Raw genomic sequence first — 16,557 nt, forward strand, 5'->3', positions numbered from 1 at the left:
CTTAGGGACCGGTAAGAACCGTATATGAAGATTTTATTAAATTATAATGTTTAAAACTAACGAAACTTATTAAACTCTAACCATTTTTTAAAAATCAAATAGATCAAATTTACAATCAGATCATTTTGTGTGTGTGAGTGATGACAATGGGTTACCTACAGATTTGGGATACAATATTACCTATTAATTAGTTTTGAGAGACAGTCAAAACTTTAAATTAGAAGTATCAGTTTCTCAAAAATTAGCAACTTTAATACCTTAAAAGCCATATTGAATCCCATCACCAAAGCATAGCACAAACAAGTTAAAATTATAGTAAAATCACTTATTCGTGAGAAAAACTTTTCTTTTCATTAGAGTTTTGCCAATTGTATAGCAGCCAGAATCGTGGTACTTTCTAACAATATCTCTTACATGAAACTGATTAATTTTAAAATAGGAGTTCGTATTAATTAATCCGGAAGAATTATAAAAAACAAGAGACCCAAACTTATATATATTATAAATAAATAATAAAAAATAAAAAGACATTTAACAATTAGACAACATTTTTAATTAACTATTTGAAACTTGACAGAAAGGTGATGCATTGTCTTTGAATTCTTTTAATCAAAAATTTTAAATTATGATTTAATTATTTTTTATTTTTGTAATTAAAATGTGGGAGAGAATCCATTTAATTGTATTTAGCATGCAATATTCATTAAATGTTTCGTGAGTTTAAAATTGTAAAAAATATAGAACTCTTATAAATGATATAAATATTTTCAACAATTTTCCAATTTAAAAAGGCATTGCTTTTAAAATTTATTATAATACATAATTATGAGGTGATGTGGAATCTTTTACGATTAAGAATGAAAAACGTGGATGGATAGATGATATGACGTGGCAGCTGCAGTTTGTACCCGAAATTAACCAAGAGAGTCTTCAACCTCGAGTCAACTTAACTACCAATTGCTCTTCTCGTTGAATACTGGCCGTTAATTTTCTTCCCTCCCTGAGACCTCCAGCTCTGGCGCCGGTTCCATGCTCTCATGGCGGCCGATTTAGCGCGCTTCTCTCTGTGGTCTCACCAGAGGCCATTCTTTCACTCTGCTTCCAAATCTAATGCTTCTTTGTTTGACTCAAGGCCTGGATTTCTCCCCATACGGCATCGCCATCAGACTCAGCTACGGAAACAGTGTCTACACCGTTTTGGAAGATGCTTGGGGCATCGTTTCGTTGTTTCTAATTCCCTTGGTGCCGAACCTCTAGCACAGAACACGTTGTTTCAACAGGAGCGGCGCGATGAGCTTTCGGTTCTTCTTGACGTCTCTGGAATGATGTGTGGCGCGTGTGTCTCTCGTGTCAAATCGATTCTCTCATCCGACGATCGAGTTGACTCTGTGGTGGTTAATATGTTGACTGAGACAGCGGCAATTCGGTTAAGATCGGGTGAAGTTGTTGCGGAGGCTGATTCGGCGGTGAATGTGGCGGAGAGTTTGGCGCGGAGATTGACGGATTGTGGTTTTCCGACGAGTTTGAGGAACTCCGAGCTCGGAGTGGCGGAGAATGTGAGAAAATGGAAGGATATGGTTGAGAAGAAACGAGAATTGCTGATTAAGAGTCGGAATCGGGTGGCTATTGCTTGGACTTTGGTTGCCTTGTGCTGTGGCTCACACGCATCGCATATCTTACACCCTCTTGGGATTCACATTCACAACGGTACTTTGCAATCTTGTGTCGAAATGCCGTTGTAGTTTAATGATTCATTGCTTAACCGAAACGTATGTCATGTGGATGGCTCTGTTCTGACTTCTTAATTACAAAGAATCTACCGGCAATCAGGAACTTCATAAGTTTTGAATTCATTAATCTGAGTTGTAATTTTTGGAAACCTGTTTAATTAGTGGTTTTAAGCAAGTATGAAGTGTTTCTGGTAATCTTTAAGCAGTTCCAGAGCGTCCAGCCTGCAATAAAAGTCAAATTGGATTAAATTGACTTATTCTGTTGTTTCAGGACCGCTGATGGAGATACTCCATAACTCCTATGTGAAGGGTTGTTTTGCTTTGGTTGCTCTTTTAGGACCAGGACGAGGTCTGTTAATCTACTTTATTTAATCGTTGATATCGCTACTTTCTGAAAAGGAATCATGTTAGCATCATGGAAAGATTGCTTAGTACAACAGAATTTTTGAGCTAGCGTTAGATTTATTTGTTGTATCATCCCTTTCATCGTGTCATTTGTGGAAACGCTTATTGAGCCAGTAAATAGCTGATAATCATTTTAAAAGCCTTTGTCAAGTAGTTTTTTGTATTCCCGACCTTTTGGGTTTAAAGTAGTATTTCTTACTGCTGATGAGATGACCACACCAAACTTGCCATTATGATCTTTTATGACGTACAATGATAGTTTTCTGCAGATCTTCTTTTTGATGGTTTGAGGGCATTCAGGAAGGGATCGCCTAATATGAACTCTCTTGTGGGTTTTGGAGCAGTTGCTGCATTTATTATCAGTGCGGTAAGACGCTTTGCCATGGATCTCAATTTCTCCGAGACTATTCTCTGGTTATTTTGTTATTTTTATTAGAAAAGCATTGCAGTAGTTTTGATATTAGCTTACGAATTTTGAACTGTTGTCTCTTGTAGGTCTCACTTCTTAATCCTGCGCTAGACTGGGATGCTTCATTTTTTGATGAGCCGGTGACTTGCTCGACCTTCAGCTGTATAATCGTGATTCAATTGGTAATAGATGGAATTTGACTCTTGAGTATGCATTTCTCAGTGCAACTCCTTTTTGTAGTGTGCAGGTCATGCTTCTTGCTTTTGTGCTGCTTGGGCGTACTCTGGAGGAAAGAGCAAGGGTTAAGGCCTCCAGTGATATGAATGAACTTTTAGTAAGTTTCAGTCAAATCTTAAATAATTAAACATTGCAATGGTTGTCTGTTGGATCATCACCGTGGTTAAATATCAAGTATTTACTGCCACATGCTTTTGAGTACTTGGGAAATTCTTTCCATCTTCATTGTAGAAGAAATTTTATACCGATAAAAAATTGTCATATGGCAATGCCAAAATTGCACATCATTCCTTCCAAAATTTAGCAAGTGGTGGATTCAACGTTCAAAAAATCATCTAGAAAGTGTCAAAATGGAAGATAGTTTGAACTTATACAGCAGTCAATATTTTGATAACTAAACGTCTCAAATTCTTAAGAATTATTATTGTTCAAACTTCCGGACTTCAGCCTGTAACAAAAACAAAGTTGAAGACTAAGCCTCTTTGCTTTAAGACTATATAACTTGTTAGGGTCTGAGGCTTGTGGCTCTGGTATTCTGTTCTCCTAGTTGCTTGGCATACGTTGCTTATTTATTAAATATTTCTGTTTTGGCAGTCATTGATCTCTTCTCATTCACGACTTGTGATAACTCCATCAGAAGGAAATTCCTCTACAACTGATGTGCTTTGCTCAGATGCAATGTGCATTAAGGTGTCTACTGATGACATTCGGGTTGGAGACTCGGTTTTAGTTTTTCCAGGAGAGACTGTTCCTGTGGATGTAAGCACCATAGATTATTAGCTAACAGCGTCTCTTTATTTGAGGGCCCAAATAATGAGACTTTGTTAGCTAATAGTCTCATCTTCCTGTCTTCTAAGATCTCCATTCAATTGATCTGCCTTACCTTAAGGATGAACAATTTAAAATTCTTGGCTAACAATTATATTGACTGAATAGGGGAAAGTTCTTGCGGGAAGAAGTGTTGTAGATGAATCAATGCTTACTGGAGAATCTCTACCTGTATTTAAGGAAGCAGGCCTTATGGTCTCAGCTGGAACTGTGAACTGGGTATGATTTTTCCTTGATGTTTAGAATTTCAAAAGGCATGTTTATTCAGATCTACGTAAAAGTGTGATTTTCCATCTTATTTCAAAGAAGACACTTTTGTCACTTTTTTTTGGGCATAAATCAAAATTTATATGATCTAGGATGGCCCTTTGAGAATTGAAGCGTCTTCTACTGGCTTGAACTCAACAATCTCCAAGATTGTTAGAATGGTAAGCAAACCATTTTCTTAACTTTCTATTTTTACAGTGATTACATGAATGCATAATGGTACATTTCCTTTCTAAAGGCCATATTTTAAAATTAACGACCATGATTGTAATATTTTCCTTTAGGCATCTAGTACAGTTTTGGTATTTCCAGGAATGCAGTTGGAGGGTTCACCGTTTCATGTGATTGTTTTTGTGTTCTGGTTGCTTAGAAAGGAAAATGATTTTACTCTAGGTGGCTTAACTAAAAACTAGCTTGGATCTGGCAAAACGTTTTCACAAAATTCTATCAGCTCAATTTGAGTTGACCTAGCTTACAAATTCCTTTCCACTGCACATGCATAGAAAAGATTGATGCTTAAAACTGCTGAGTGAAGGAGGGACAAATATTTTCCAGATGAACCCATTCATAAGCTTAAAATGTAACCCATCAGGTTGAGGATGCGCAAGGCCATGAAGCACCTATTCAAAGGCTTGCAGATTCCATAGCTGGGCCATTTGTGTACACTGTATTAACTCTCTCAGTGGCAACATTTACATTTTGGTAAGCATGCGCTTTTTATTATTTTCTACTTGATGAAACTGTGGTGTTTCGTGTCTCATAAGGGTGATGAAGGGTCAAAGAAGAATTTGGGTGAGTTATCAATGAACTTGGTATATGCTAACATGATTAAAAAAAATGACTTGAAAGCTCCTTGAGAAATGTATAACATATCTATAGAGTTAACTCAACTGTAAAGAGTGTTTCATTGCAATTTGTTTGTTTATTTACATGGAAACAATTCATTCACAGGTACTGCTTTGGTACTCGTATTTTTCCTGACGTCTTGATTAATGATATCGCTGGACCAGATGGAGATCCATTGCTTTTAAGCTTGAAACTTTCAGTTGATGTCTTGGTAAGTGGGTGTTGAGCTTTTGTTGTGTACACTATGTAGTCTCATCTATTATCTTCTGGTTTGTTTCTCATGCACACGCATGTTTTTCTTTAGTTTGGATTCTACTAGCTGCTATTTTGGTCTGCTAGTCGAATTGTCCAAAGAACCATCTTCCATTATTTGGGATATTTTGGTAGAGGGGCTCCAGGAATTTGTTCACGCTTTGTTCTCTCTCTCTCTCTTTGTGGGGCGGAACCTTTATTTTATTGGATTGAGTAGAATGAATGGGATTTTTTAAGATATTCAGAAATAAAACATTAATGATTTTATACACTCTTGACTCTTTTGCTTCTTTTCCTTTTTTTTCTTCTTTTTATCATGTTGGTTGTTTGATCTTTGGTTTCTGATGTTCTTACTTTTCACAAATAGAAAACTAAATATAGAGAGAGAGGGTGGGTGTGGGATATCCCAAAGTACGCATATTCACAAAATACCTCTCTAATTTATGCTCATGGATGGGATTTTTTTGTTGGGACAGTCATACAGACAAGAAACTTGTTTACTTCGGATTAGGAATGTCAAATCTATTTAGAGGAGGGTGAGTGTGGGACATCCCAAAGTACGTATTCACAAAATACCTAGAATTTATGCCCATGGATGGGGTTTTTGAGTTGGAGACATTCGTAGAGACAGAAACTTGTTTACTTTTGGAGTAGGAATGTGAAATTTACCCTTCTCTCCTTACTACCTTTTCTGTGATTAATTCCCTCACTGATTGTTGTTTGTACAATTTTTCCAATCTTATTGATAAAATATTTCATTTCTTATTTTTCTTAATTAAGAGAGACAAATTTCTTTTTTTCAGGTTTATCAATATCAAATTCCTCGTCGACAAAATAAGTATAGAGTGAAATTCATTTTAAGCTATTGTGTTTGAGAAAGAATGCTTTTGAATATTGAAAAAATATCTTCATCTAGTCAGAATTGTTTTTCTAAATTTGGCACCAGTGTTTTGGTTAAAAAAAATAATAGCAATCCGTTTTGAATGTAAAAGTCTAAAAGAACAGTTTTTTCCCCACCATGTTAAGAACCTAATAGGTTTCTCTCGTTATAAGTGTGTTCCAACAAAAATGCATGCATAAAGTATTTCCAAACTCACCTTATTTCAAGAAAATAACTTTGACAATGGCCAAATTGGATTTTTAGGAGAATGTATTTCAAAAGATTACAGGAAACATGATGGAAAATTTTAGAACCACGGTATCATATTTCTTGTAAGTTAAATGTGTATAAGCTAATCCTGGGTTAACCCACATCACATTGTAGTGCTAAATAAGGTGAACTTTTTGTACTTCTATTACCACGGAAAAAAAATAAAGTTGCATTTTTTTGTGCTGCTGGCGAATTGGTGTTTGCTCAGGTAGTTTCTTGCCCATGTGCACTTGGACTAGCCACTCCCACGGCAATTCTTGTTGGCACTTCCCTAGGTGAGTTTCAATTTCTTTTCATCAAAATAACGAAATTAATGGGTTGTTTAACATTTACATGAAATGTGAATAGATTATATGTATGCATGTGTGTGTGTGTGCACATAAACATTCTCCTTCATCTGCCTTCTTAAGAACTTGAATTATGACATGAAACCAACCATAGTCCATAGTGGAATCTGGAAGTTAATAAAATGTTGCAATAAAAATGAGAGAGAGAGTCCTAGGAGCAGATCCAATAAGGGTAAGAGGGATAGAGAGACTCTATTTTCTCAATGAAGTTAAAAGGAGCACAGATTTTGTTCACATATGATTTATCTACTGGCACATTTTTGTATATTTGTTTCATGCTTGTATTAAAGTTGATGTTGTCCAAATTGATTGCTCATACTTGAATTATGTATCTGAGTTTGTACTTTTTATTTCATATTTGCACAACTGAGATTACTATATATATATATCATTCCACTTCCATCTTCTTAAGTGTTAAATTCATAATGTTAAAATAATAAATAAATAAAAACCCTTGTTGGAGTTCTTATGTTGTGCACTACAAACTGATCAGGGGCTAGACGAGGACTTCTAATAAGAGGAGGAGATGTATTGGAACGTCTTGCAAACATAGATTGTGTTGCTTTGGACAAGGTGATTATTTTATGTTATTGCAATTTCCACATTAACTCTCACTCAGATAACTGGATGAAATTTTCACCCAAATTCTCCTAAAATGCCAAATTTGATTGTTTCTTATTCAAGAAAAAAAAGGCAAATGTAAGTTTTCCTAGACTCTATAGCAATGTTCTTCAGGCTCACCTATTTCTCAACTTTCAGACAGGAACGCTTACTGAAGGAAAGCCTACTGTCTCTTCTGTGGTTTCTTTTGTTTATGGAGAAGAAGATATACTTCAAGTCGCTGCTGCAGTGGAGAAAACTGCTTCACATCCAATTGCAAAAGCTATCATAGATAAAGCAGAATCTTTGAATTTGACCATTCCAGTCACAAGAGGGCAACTGGTAGAACCAGGCTTTGGATCTTTTGCCAATGTAAATGGCCGACTAGTTGCTGTTGGTTCGTTAGAATGGGTTAATGATCGATTTGAAAAAAAAGCAAGTACATTTGATCTTAAAAATCTCGAGCATTCTGTGTATCGGTCATTAAAGGGGATATCGTCTTCAAATAACTCAAAAACAGTTGTTTATGTTGGAAGCGAAGGAGAGGGTATCATTGGTGCTATTGTAATATCTGATCAGTTACGCTACGATGCTGAATCCACTGTTAATAGGTAATTTCATTTTCATCTATTGACTTTCTGAATAATCTGCTATCGTGAATTATAAATTTCCATTTCCATAAGTAAATTCCTACTTCCTAGCAGCAACAGTTAGATTAGCAACCAACTCTTTGCTTGAGATCCAAACGAAGTTATGAGTAACATTCACCCTGTTTCCTGTCTTGTGACTTTGAGAAAAGGAACACCTGAAAACTGTTATTATCATGATGCCAACTGCTTTGGATTCTCATAACTTTTTCAGGATGTTGTTTTTATTTGAATAGTTTACATAAGTTGTCAGTTAGACTGAACATTGTGTCCACGTGGTTAATCTGTTGTTTTATTTGTAAGACTTCAGAAGAAGGGAATCAGAACAGTCCTCTTATCTGGAGACAGGGAAGAGGCAGTTGCAAGTGTAGCCAAGACAGTTGGAATAGAAGAGGAGTTCGTTCACTCTTCTTTGACTCCTCAAGGAAAATCTGACCTTATTTCCACTCTGAAAAGTGCTGGACATCGAGTTGCTATGGTATTGTTTTACAAGTGGACGAATTGTTTGCTACAGTTTACTTGCACATTTTACTCTCACAATTTACAACGTTTATGGCCTGGCCATTATGGCAGTATGAAAAAATGGAAGTTCTTCCCATTGAATGATTTGAAATTGTTATCTTATTCCTGATTTGTGTTTATAATCGATATTCACTTGCTTAAAGTAAGGTAGATATTTCCATTAAAGTTTACTTACTATCATGAATCTTAATCATCCATTTGAACAACCAAATAGTTATAGACTATCAGATGTAAAAATAGTTATAGGATCCTATATAACCAACCAGTCCTTCCTTATAATCTTGTGTAGCCGAAACTACTATATCTCACCTGCCTTTGGGTTTTCATAGGTTGGTGATGGTATAAATGATGCACCATCTTTGGCTTCTTCCGATGTTGGGATTGCTCTGCAGCTTGAATCCCATGAAAATGCTGCTTCGAATGCCGCATCCATTTTACTTCTTGGAAATAGAATATCTCAGGTACTACTACTGTTCTCTCAATACCTTTTGTTCCAATTTCTTTCTTTTGGTTAATTTTTCATAATCTGATTTATGTAACTTCAGTCTTGCAGCAGTGCTCTTGTAGACAGATTCAAAACTAAGTTGTAATATGTCATAATTATGTACGTTGCATATTTCACTTTGGGGTACAATTATTGTTCACATCAAAAGATAGAGGCTGGATACTGCCGTTTGTATAGTTCTAAATTCTTTTGAATATACTTGTAGAGTCTAGAATATTCTCATGATTATTGAGAAGACTCTTCTTTAGTTGTTTTGGCGGGGAGGAGTACTCTCTACCCCTTGCCCTTGGGATGTTTGACTGTTTGTGCTTTTGAATATTCGTATTTGTTTCCTATTAAAAAAAATCGTCAGTTCGTTACTGTTTAAAGATGTTTGTCTGAGAAGAAGGAACAACTCATTCTGTGGCATGTTCGTGTATTTTTTTCCTTTTTTTGGTGCTTGTCTTTAGGTGCAAAGATTTCTAGGGGAATCAATTTTTTCCTGCACAGTAGGAAGTTTTCATTATTTAACAAAACCCCAACACCAAAAATATGAACCACAAACATTCTCCTTCATAACTTTGAATACTCCGCATCACTTTCTGGCAGCTTGTTGACGCAATGGAACTAGCACAAGCAACAATGTCTAAGGTGTATCAGAATCTGTCGTGGGCAATAGCTTACAATGCCGTTGCCATTCCGATTGCTGCTGGAGTGCTGCTCCCAGGATTTGACTTTGCAATGACTCCTTCCCTTTCAGGTAGATGCATACCAATCTCTCCAGTCTCCTCTTAATAGTAAAATTAAGCACTACACAAGGACTAAAGAGAAACAAAAGCAATTTTTCGTAACATTCTTAAATTTGTTTTATTATAGACATGGACAAACCACTATCATCCATCATTGACTATCACTAACAAATAGTTATATTTTACAATATTTGTAAATATTTTGGTTCATCTTGCGATATTTGCAAACAAACTCTAAAAAATGACCGCTCTCTTTTCTTTCTCAGGTGGGCTTATGGCTCTAAGTTCAATATTCGTCGTCACCAACTCCTTGCTTCTGCAGATCCATGCCCCCAAAGAAGCTAAAAGATCTACCTGATTGCCATACTAAAGATGTTGAGTAGCTCCCATTTTAATAAATTATAGAGTCAACTGGACATCAAACGGGTCAGTTAAGTGCATATCCATGACTCCTTCTGTGCTTTAATTTCTTATAACTCTGGACAAACCTGGAGGGATCTCTCTCTCTCACACACACAAATCCACAATTTTAATAATATCAATGAATAAAACTCACGTGAATTGAAATAATATCTTGCTTCAACCCTAAAAAATACCGCATTGCTTATCTTTTATAAGGAGGGAGGTTGGCAGAATGGGCAATGGGAATTCTTCCTATTTTTGATATTGAAACCATTGAATTTAATGGGCCATTGCCTGATCGGTAAAAGAAATATTCCCATATTGAAACCTTATCTTGTTTTGTCCTGAAATTTTATCTTATATGCATATGCATTATGTAGATTCTAAGTATATATCATTCCTCACTTTATTCAGTGCTTTTTCTGTTTTTTATCTCTGACCAAGGTTTTTGCTTATATATGGGTATGGAAAGGCACAGCTTTAAATTTGAAACCCAATGAATATGAATAGTTTCATTGCATGTGATCAATGATCATTATAGAAATTGCATTACTTTGTGAGGGGAAAAAATACATCTTGATTGTTGTGCAAATATTTGTAACAAGGTTTTAGATTTATTGTGAATTTAACAATCTAAGTAACATTAAGGTCCTTTTTTTCAATTAGGAATGTTTGGACACTCATGAATTTAAATTGCATTTTGTTCCACCAGTTTTCAATTAAACTCTATTTTCCATCATTTTTCTACTTTTACGGTTTCATTTTTGTTCTTCCTCACTTCAACATGCATTTTAACACTCTTTTGATTTTAGTAATAAGGCTTACCCAAATTTCCTCATAGGATGGGATAAAGAGCATTTCTTTTGAAAGGATGTTTTTGGCAGTGAAAGTGGATGTGGTAAGAGATTTTTATACATGGGTATGGATGGATATGATTACCCACTTTCTTTTTTAACTCTACTTTTAAAAGATATTTTCAATCATTATGTCTTAATCTTCAATTGTACTAGTTTTTTCTTTTCCAAAATATATACCATCATGCTTCTTATTTTATTTTCATTTTGAATTTGTTCCGTTGAGGTACTGTAGATGATGAAGATAAAATTTAATCACTACATTTTTTTCTCTCATCTACTGATCTCTATGTATAATATTTTCAAGGATCTTCGTAGGCAGAAAGGAAGTTTGGGATAACAAAACTCTTAGAAATATTAAAATGGATAATGCTTCCAAAATAACCCATGCTTTTTTTTACTTATTTTGAGGCAATAATGTTACCAATACATGTCCATATATAAAATAAAATGGGTGGAAAGATTTGCCCTATGAAGACATAAAATTTATTGAATTAATTCTCGTTTATGAATTATTGGATTCGTTTGGTAATCATTTGATTTTTATCCTATATTCTTCTTTTAAAAAATTAAATCTATGCATCTTTACCTTTCATTTTTCTTTACTTTGATATTACTTTCTATCAATATTTTCAAAATTCAATGAAGGTTTTGAAAACTAAAAAAAAACAGTTGAACTCAAAAAAATAAGATTAGGTATAATATAAATGACTGGTTAAAACTTATATATATTGAGATTGAGCATATAAATTTTTTAACACGAGTCGTTTGGTGTGTCGTTTGAACGGAAAGCAGTGTTATGTTTAAGGAAGTACTGGAGTTAATTTAATAAGGAAGTATTGGAGTTAATTTAATAAGGAAGTATTGGAGTTAATTTAATAAGGAAGTATTGGAGTTAATTTAATAAGGAAGTATTGGAGTTAGTTTAATAGTATAGGAATTTGAAGAGCGTTGTAGTTAGTTGGTTAAGAAGAAAAGGGATTACAATTTATAGTTATAACTAAAAATTTGAGTATTTAATTTGGCATTTATTTGTGTGGATTACTTTTTGATAGGAAGGAAAATAAAAAAAGGAAAAAGGAAAAGCATTAAATATAGGAGTTTTAAATAATAGAATTAAATAGGCACGTGAGTGTGATGGTTGAGTCGAGTTAGAGTAATTCATTTGGATATGGGGTCCAAAGAGCTTCCCTATCATCACCCCTCCTTGGCACCTTCTCCCCTCACCCACCAATCGCATATTTTAAATATTTATTTCCTCCTTCGCCTGGCCTCCTCCCTCATGTGGGTGCTGCCGTACAATTTATATCCTTCTTTGTTTTTATTTATTTTATACTTCAAAACCATTTTCAACAAGTTAAATTTATTGTATATAAAAAATAGTCTCAAACCATTTGTTTAAGAACTATGGAAAAACAAATATATATATATAGTTTATTCTTACTATGTCTTTTTAAATTATACAATTCAGTCTTTATGTAATTTGGCCTCATTCTAAGATTTTATGTGTTTAATCTTGATTTTTCATATTATCCGTTAATATTTATTATCTAATTCGAAATAATTCATGAAGTTAATTTTTAAACTCAATTTTAACAGTAATATCAAAATTATTTGCGATTCTCAAAATTATTCTAAATTACATCCGTTTGTAAAATACTTACAAATATATCAAAATATCATATTTTGTTTACAATATACTATAATAGACAATTGTCTTTATCTATTCATATACGATAAAACATATATATAGTTATCTTTCTTTGTTCGTTGTAAATATGTTGTGATATTTCTTTTATATTTTACAAATATTTTGGTTAGTTTTATTATATTTGAAAATAACAAATTAAATATTTAATTTTTGTTTTAATGAAATGGTTTTAAGACTCATTTATTATCCTCGAGAAGCCCTCTAGAAGTTTCACATAAATTACATACCAATACTATCCTACGAATGAAAAAGAAGGTTTCCCAAAATTGAAAAGCCAATAATTGATGCAATTTAATTTAGTCAACTCTCTAACATAATCATAAAAGATAAACAAAACTTACACATCTTTGGAAATAAAATCTCTATTAAATTTCTAAACAAATCTTATAGTACATTTAATATTGCCGTTAATCGTTTGGATACGATTAAGACTCTTAATTAAAATACATTGTTTTTACAAACTTTTTCGTTTTCTTCTTTGCTTCCTACTGTTTCCTTGTAGTATGAATAAACGTAGGGTTTCCAAACCACTTTTGATGAATTATTTTCGTAGTTGCTAACACGTGCATACAACAACAGTTGATATATGCTTTATTTGGTTTTTGTTTTTTACAATCTTGGTTTTTTTCTTGTTATTTTTTAAAATAACAATAGTTAGAGTTGCAAAGACAAATTTCAAAATTTGAGTAGTTTTTGTTATGGTCGTGTCATGTTATAGAGTACATTTAATGAAAATGTGGACTAAAAGAATGGATTTGAAACAAATACAAGGTTAAAAAAACACGATAAATAGATAGATTATAGTTATTTTAAAGAAGAAAAAAAGAAAGTAATATGAATTGTTGAAAATGTAGCATAAAAGAGAGTTTAGTTTAGTTATATAGATGGTTGAGAAGGAAGGAAAAGAAGGGGGTGATGGAGGTGGGAGAGAGGAGAGTTGTAAAAAGGTGAGGTATTAATAAGGAGAGGGAGGAAGTGTTACCCTAAAAGGAAACACACCATAGGGTAGGAGACAATGTGATTAGAAGGCAATTAAATACAAAACTCCAACTCCTCCTTCTTCACTTACACTCCCACTTAGTTCCTAATTATTAATTACTAAATAAACTCAACATCTCTTTCATTTTTATTAAATCTGTTCTGACAGAAAACGTTTGTTAACGGGCGTTTAGGTATTGACGTCTTAAGGACGGTCAGCTTGGGGAGGGGGACCCACCTAGAAATCAATCAGTAATTTGTGTCAGTAATGAATGGACGCCTCCCTATTCACTTTCCCGATGCTATATTTCTTTCTCTCTTTTATTTACTTACCTTTTCTTTTTTCTTTTTCATTTTATAAGTATTTTTATCATATCAAACATTCACATAAAAATTAAAAAAAATACTATTTTTAAAATAACAAATTTTACAAAATATTTACAACCTATACCAAATTCTATTACTCATATTATATGGTATAGAAATAAAAAACCATTGACGATATAATCCAAAATTTTGCTATAACTTATAAGTATTTTAGTTTATTTTTTATAATATCTATTTCTTTTACAAATAATTTTAGATCCGTTACTTTCACAATTTAAAAATGTAATGATTTGAGTTTTATTATCATATATTTTTTTTGTTATTTTTGCAAACGTCTCAAAATTTAAATTATTTATAGAATATATATCTATATATAATTTAAAAATATGTCGATGAAAATTTGATAAATTTTGTTATGTTTTGTCAATAATTTTTTTTTTACTATGGTTGAAAATACCTCTTAATTTAAATGTACTTTTAAATAAATTAAAATATAGTAAAATTTTAAATAAACGATAGATAGTAGTTTTTTAAAAATTTTACAAAAACAAAAATATTTATACTTAATTGATAAAAAAAAACTAGTAAAAGATAAAATTCATTACATTTATATTTTGACGTGAAGTGAAGTGTATCACAGACGTCGATAATTTCAATAGTTTGTAAATATCTTTAACAATTTTGCAGCTTTTCTCTTTTTTAATATATTTATGCAATTAAAAGTATGATAAGTTCAAATTATTAGAACCAATATTAAATTTTATTGATTTTTTTTGGTATGTTTAGTTTTAACTAACTAATATATACTAATGACATATTTAAACTTTTAATGTCGTGTAACATCGTCGTTCAAGCATTATATATGTATTTCTTTACTTTATTCAACTAAAAAAAACTATATATGTATTTTTTTTATAAACTTTTGTAAATCCATATACATGGAAATATAATTTCAAACCGAAAGTATCTCATCAAACAACCTTTCTTTAATAATTCAAAGACATCGTAAACACGACATTTGAAAGTATACATTGTTAAAATCATTTTAGAATAATATACACACACCAAACTAAAGTATACAAATCAACTTACACTAGCATTTTATTGTATTTTTTTTCATTTCACATATCATAAATCTCTACATCAAAAAAATTAAAATCAATGTCAGTTTTACCGTCATATTAACTACCAATAATATCATTGTAGTTATACACACACATATAATAGATAAAAAGCATAGAGTTAAAGAAGACTCGAATCTCAATACCTATATTAAATTTGTCGATGTTTTTAACCGTAGCATCAAAATGGAACTAAAGGAAGTCACATCACATAGGCTAACTTTCAAATTACATGATATATTTATTTGGAAATGTAACAAAATAAATAAAAAAGTGAAAAGTATATTTAAAAAACAAAAAGACTATATTGGTAATTTAACCTAAAATAGAGTATTTTTTTTAATGTTGATGATGCTAAGATTATCAATCAGACTCTTGATGGGCTGTGGGCCCAAACTCTGGCAGATCCTCTGGCCATCCTTATCTAATATTCCCATTTTACCCTCATATCTATCTTATAATTACATGAAATTTAATCATTTTTATTAATTTTATAATATGGTTTTTGATCACTTGGAAGTCAAATGTTTATTTTTATTATCTTTTTGGAATTACCATGAAATCTAAATGCTTGGTTTTGATTGGATCCTAAGTCCCTTATTAATTTAATAATACTTATAGGCTTTTGGAAATGATTCTTTTTTCTTTTAACTTTAGTTGATTGGAATAGAAACATCCTCTTTGATTCTTTATTATATTATCTTTGATTTTGACTCCATCCACTTTTTCATTCACTCTGTATGAGAAAAAAAACATTTATCATATGCTCTAATCAATCTATTTTATATGAATTATTGTATACATGGGTCTTTTGGAGGTGATGCATAAAAGAGTGACATTTGAATAAATTAGGATTTTTGATTTAGTTACGGATTTTGAAAGTTTGTTAGAGGTTCGATGAATGTCGTTATTCTATGTGATACGTTACACATGTTATTGTTATCGAGAATTTGAACAAAAGATTGGTTATTGTTTGTAGATTTTGGAGATGGTTATACATTTAAATGTGGGAGGTTTGCTATGTTGTCTAATGTGACGGATTATTGCTTGTGTGGGACTTTAGATGATGTTATCTGCATGCCATAAAGGAACATGCTTTGTTTTTATACAATAAATGAAGCAAATTGGCATTTGTACGTTTTGTTGTAATGTAATCCACACACAAATTTGAAATCTAAAATTTGTATCACCATGAATTATCACGTGGACATTTTTATCAAGATCTTGAAACAAATCTTAGAATCGATAAACTATCGAAACATAAATGACAGTTATTGCTTAACCGTACCAACTGTCCATTAACTTTTACATTAAAATGGCTTAAGATTTTGATTCGTGCTTTACTTTAGAGATATCAATAACTTTAAACCTTGAGAAAATAAGGAACGACTACAAATACATGTACAGGAGACAGTAGAAAGGAAGAAACTTGAAATCAATTAGCACAAAAGTAAGATTTCCGTCTGTGATTATCTAAACCTTAAAATCCTGAACTAATACAAAAGAGACTACTTTTTGCGGTATTACAAGTGGGGGAGGAGAGAAATAAAGAGAATTGGGACAGACAGGACAGTGCAATGCAAGTAAATTCAGATTCACTGTATAAACCATAAACTATGAACAGTGAAAATAACAAAACTACAAATCATAATCATCTAATAATTTTCTTGAGTTTAAGGCTCAATTTTGCA

At 32.4% G+C, this 16,557-nt stretch overlaps 1 protein-coding gene across 2 annotated transcripts; it reads left to right on the forward strand.

Moving 5' to 3' along the window:
* Positions 1-944: 944 nt before the first annotated feature.
* Positions 945-10,207, forward strand: LOC101214637 (copper-transporting ATPase PAA2, chloroplastic). Of its 2 annotated transcripts, XM_004141294.3 has the most exons (17): positions 948-1,707; positions 2,002-2,079; positions 2,405-2,502; positions 2,631-2,684; positions 2,792-2,878; positions 3,376-3,540; positions 3,718-3,828; positions 3,969-4,037; positions 4,469-4,578; positions 4,828-4,933; positions 6,333-6,399; positions 6,965-7,044; positions 7,231-7,682; positions 8,022-8,196; positions 8,570-8,701; positions 9,334-9,484; positions 9,740-10,207. In XM_004141294.3, the coding sequence occupies exons 1-17, from the start codon at positions 1,038-1,040 to the stop codon at positions 9,829-9,831; spliced, it is 2,697 nt and encodes an 898-aa protein (XP_004141342.1). In that variant the 5' UTR covers positions 948-1,037; the 3' UTR covers positions 9,832-10,207. The 2 variants fall into 2 exon arrangements, 1 of the variants encoding a protein (XP_004141342.1); XR_004215891.1 differs by lacking the exon at positions 9,740-10,207 and having other exon boundaries at positions 945-1,707; positions 8,029-8,196; positions 9,334-9,352.
* The last annotated feature ends 6,350 nt before the right edge of the window (positions 10,208-16,557 follow it).

This window comes from Cucumis sativus, chromosome 4, assembly GCF_000004075.3.
Source record: "Cucumis sativus cultivar 9930 chromosome 4, Cucumber_9930_V3, whole genome shotgun sequence".
Classification (NCBI taxonomy): Eukaryota; Viridiplantae; Streptophyta; class Magnoliopsida; order Cucurbitales; family Cucurbitaceae; genus Cucumis; species Cucumis sativus.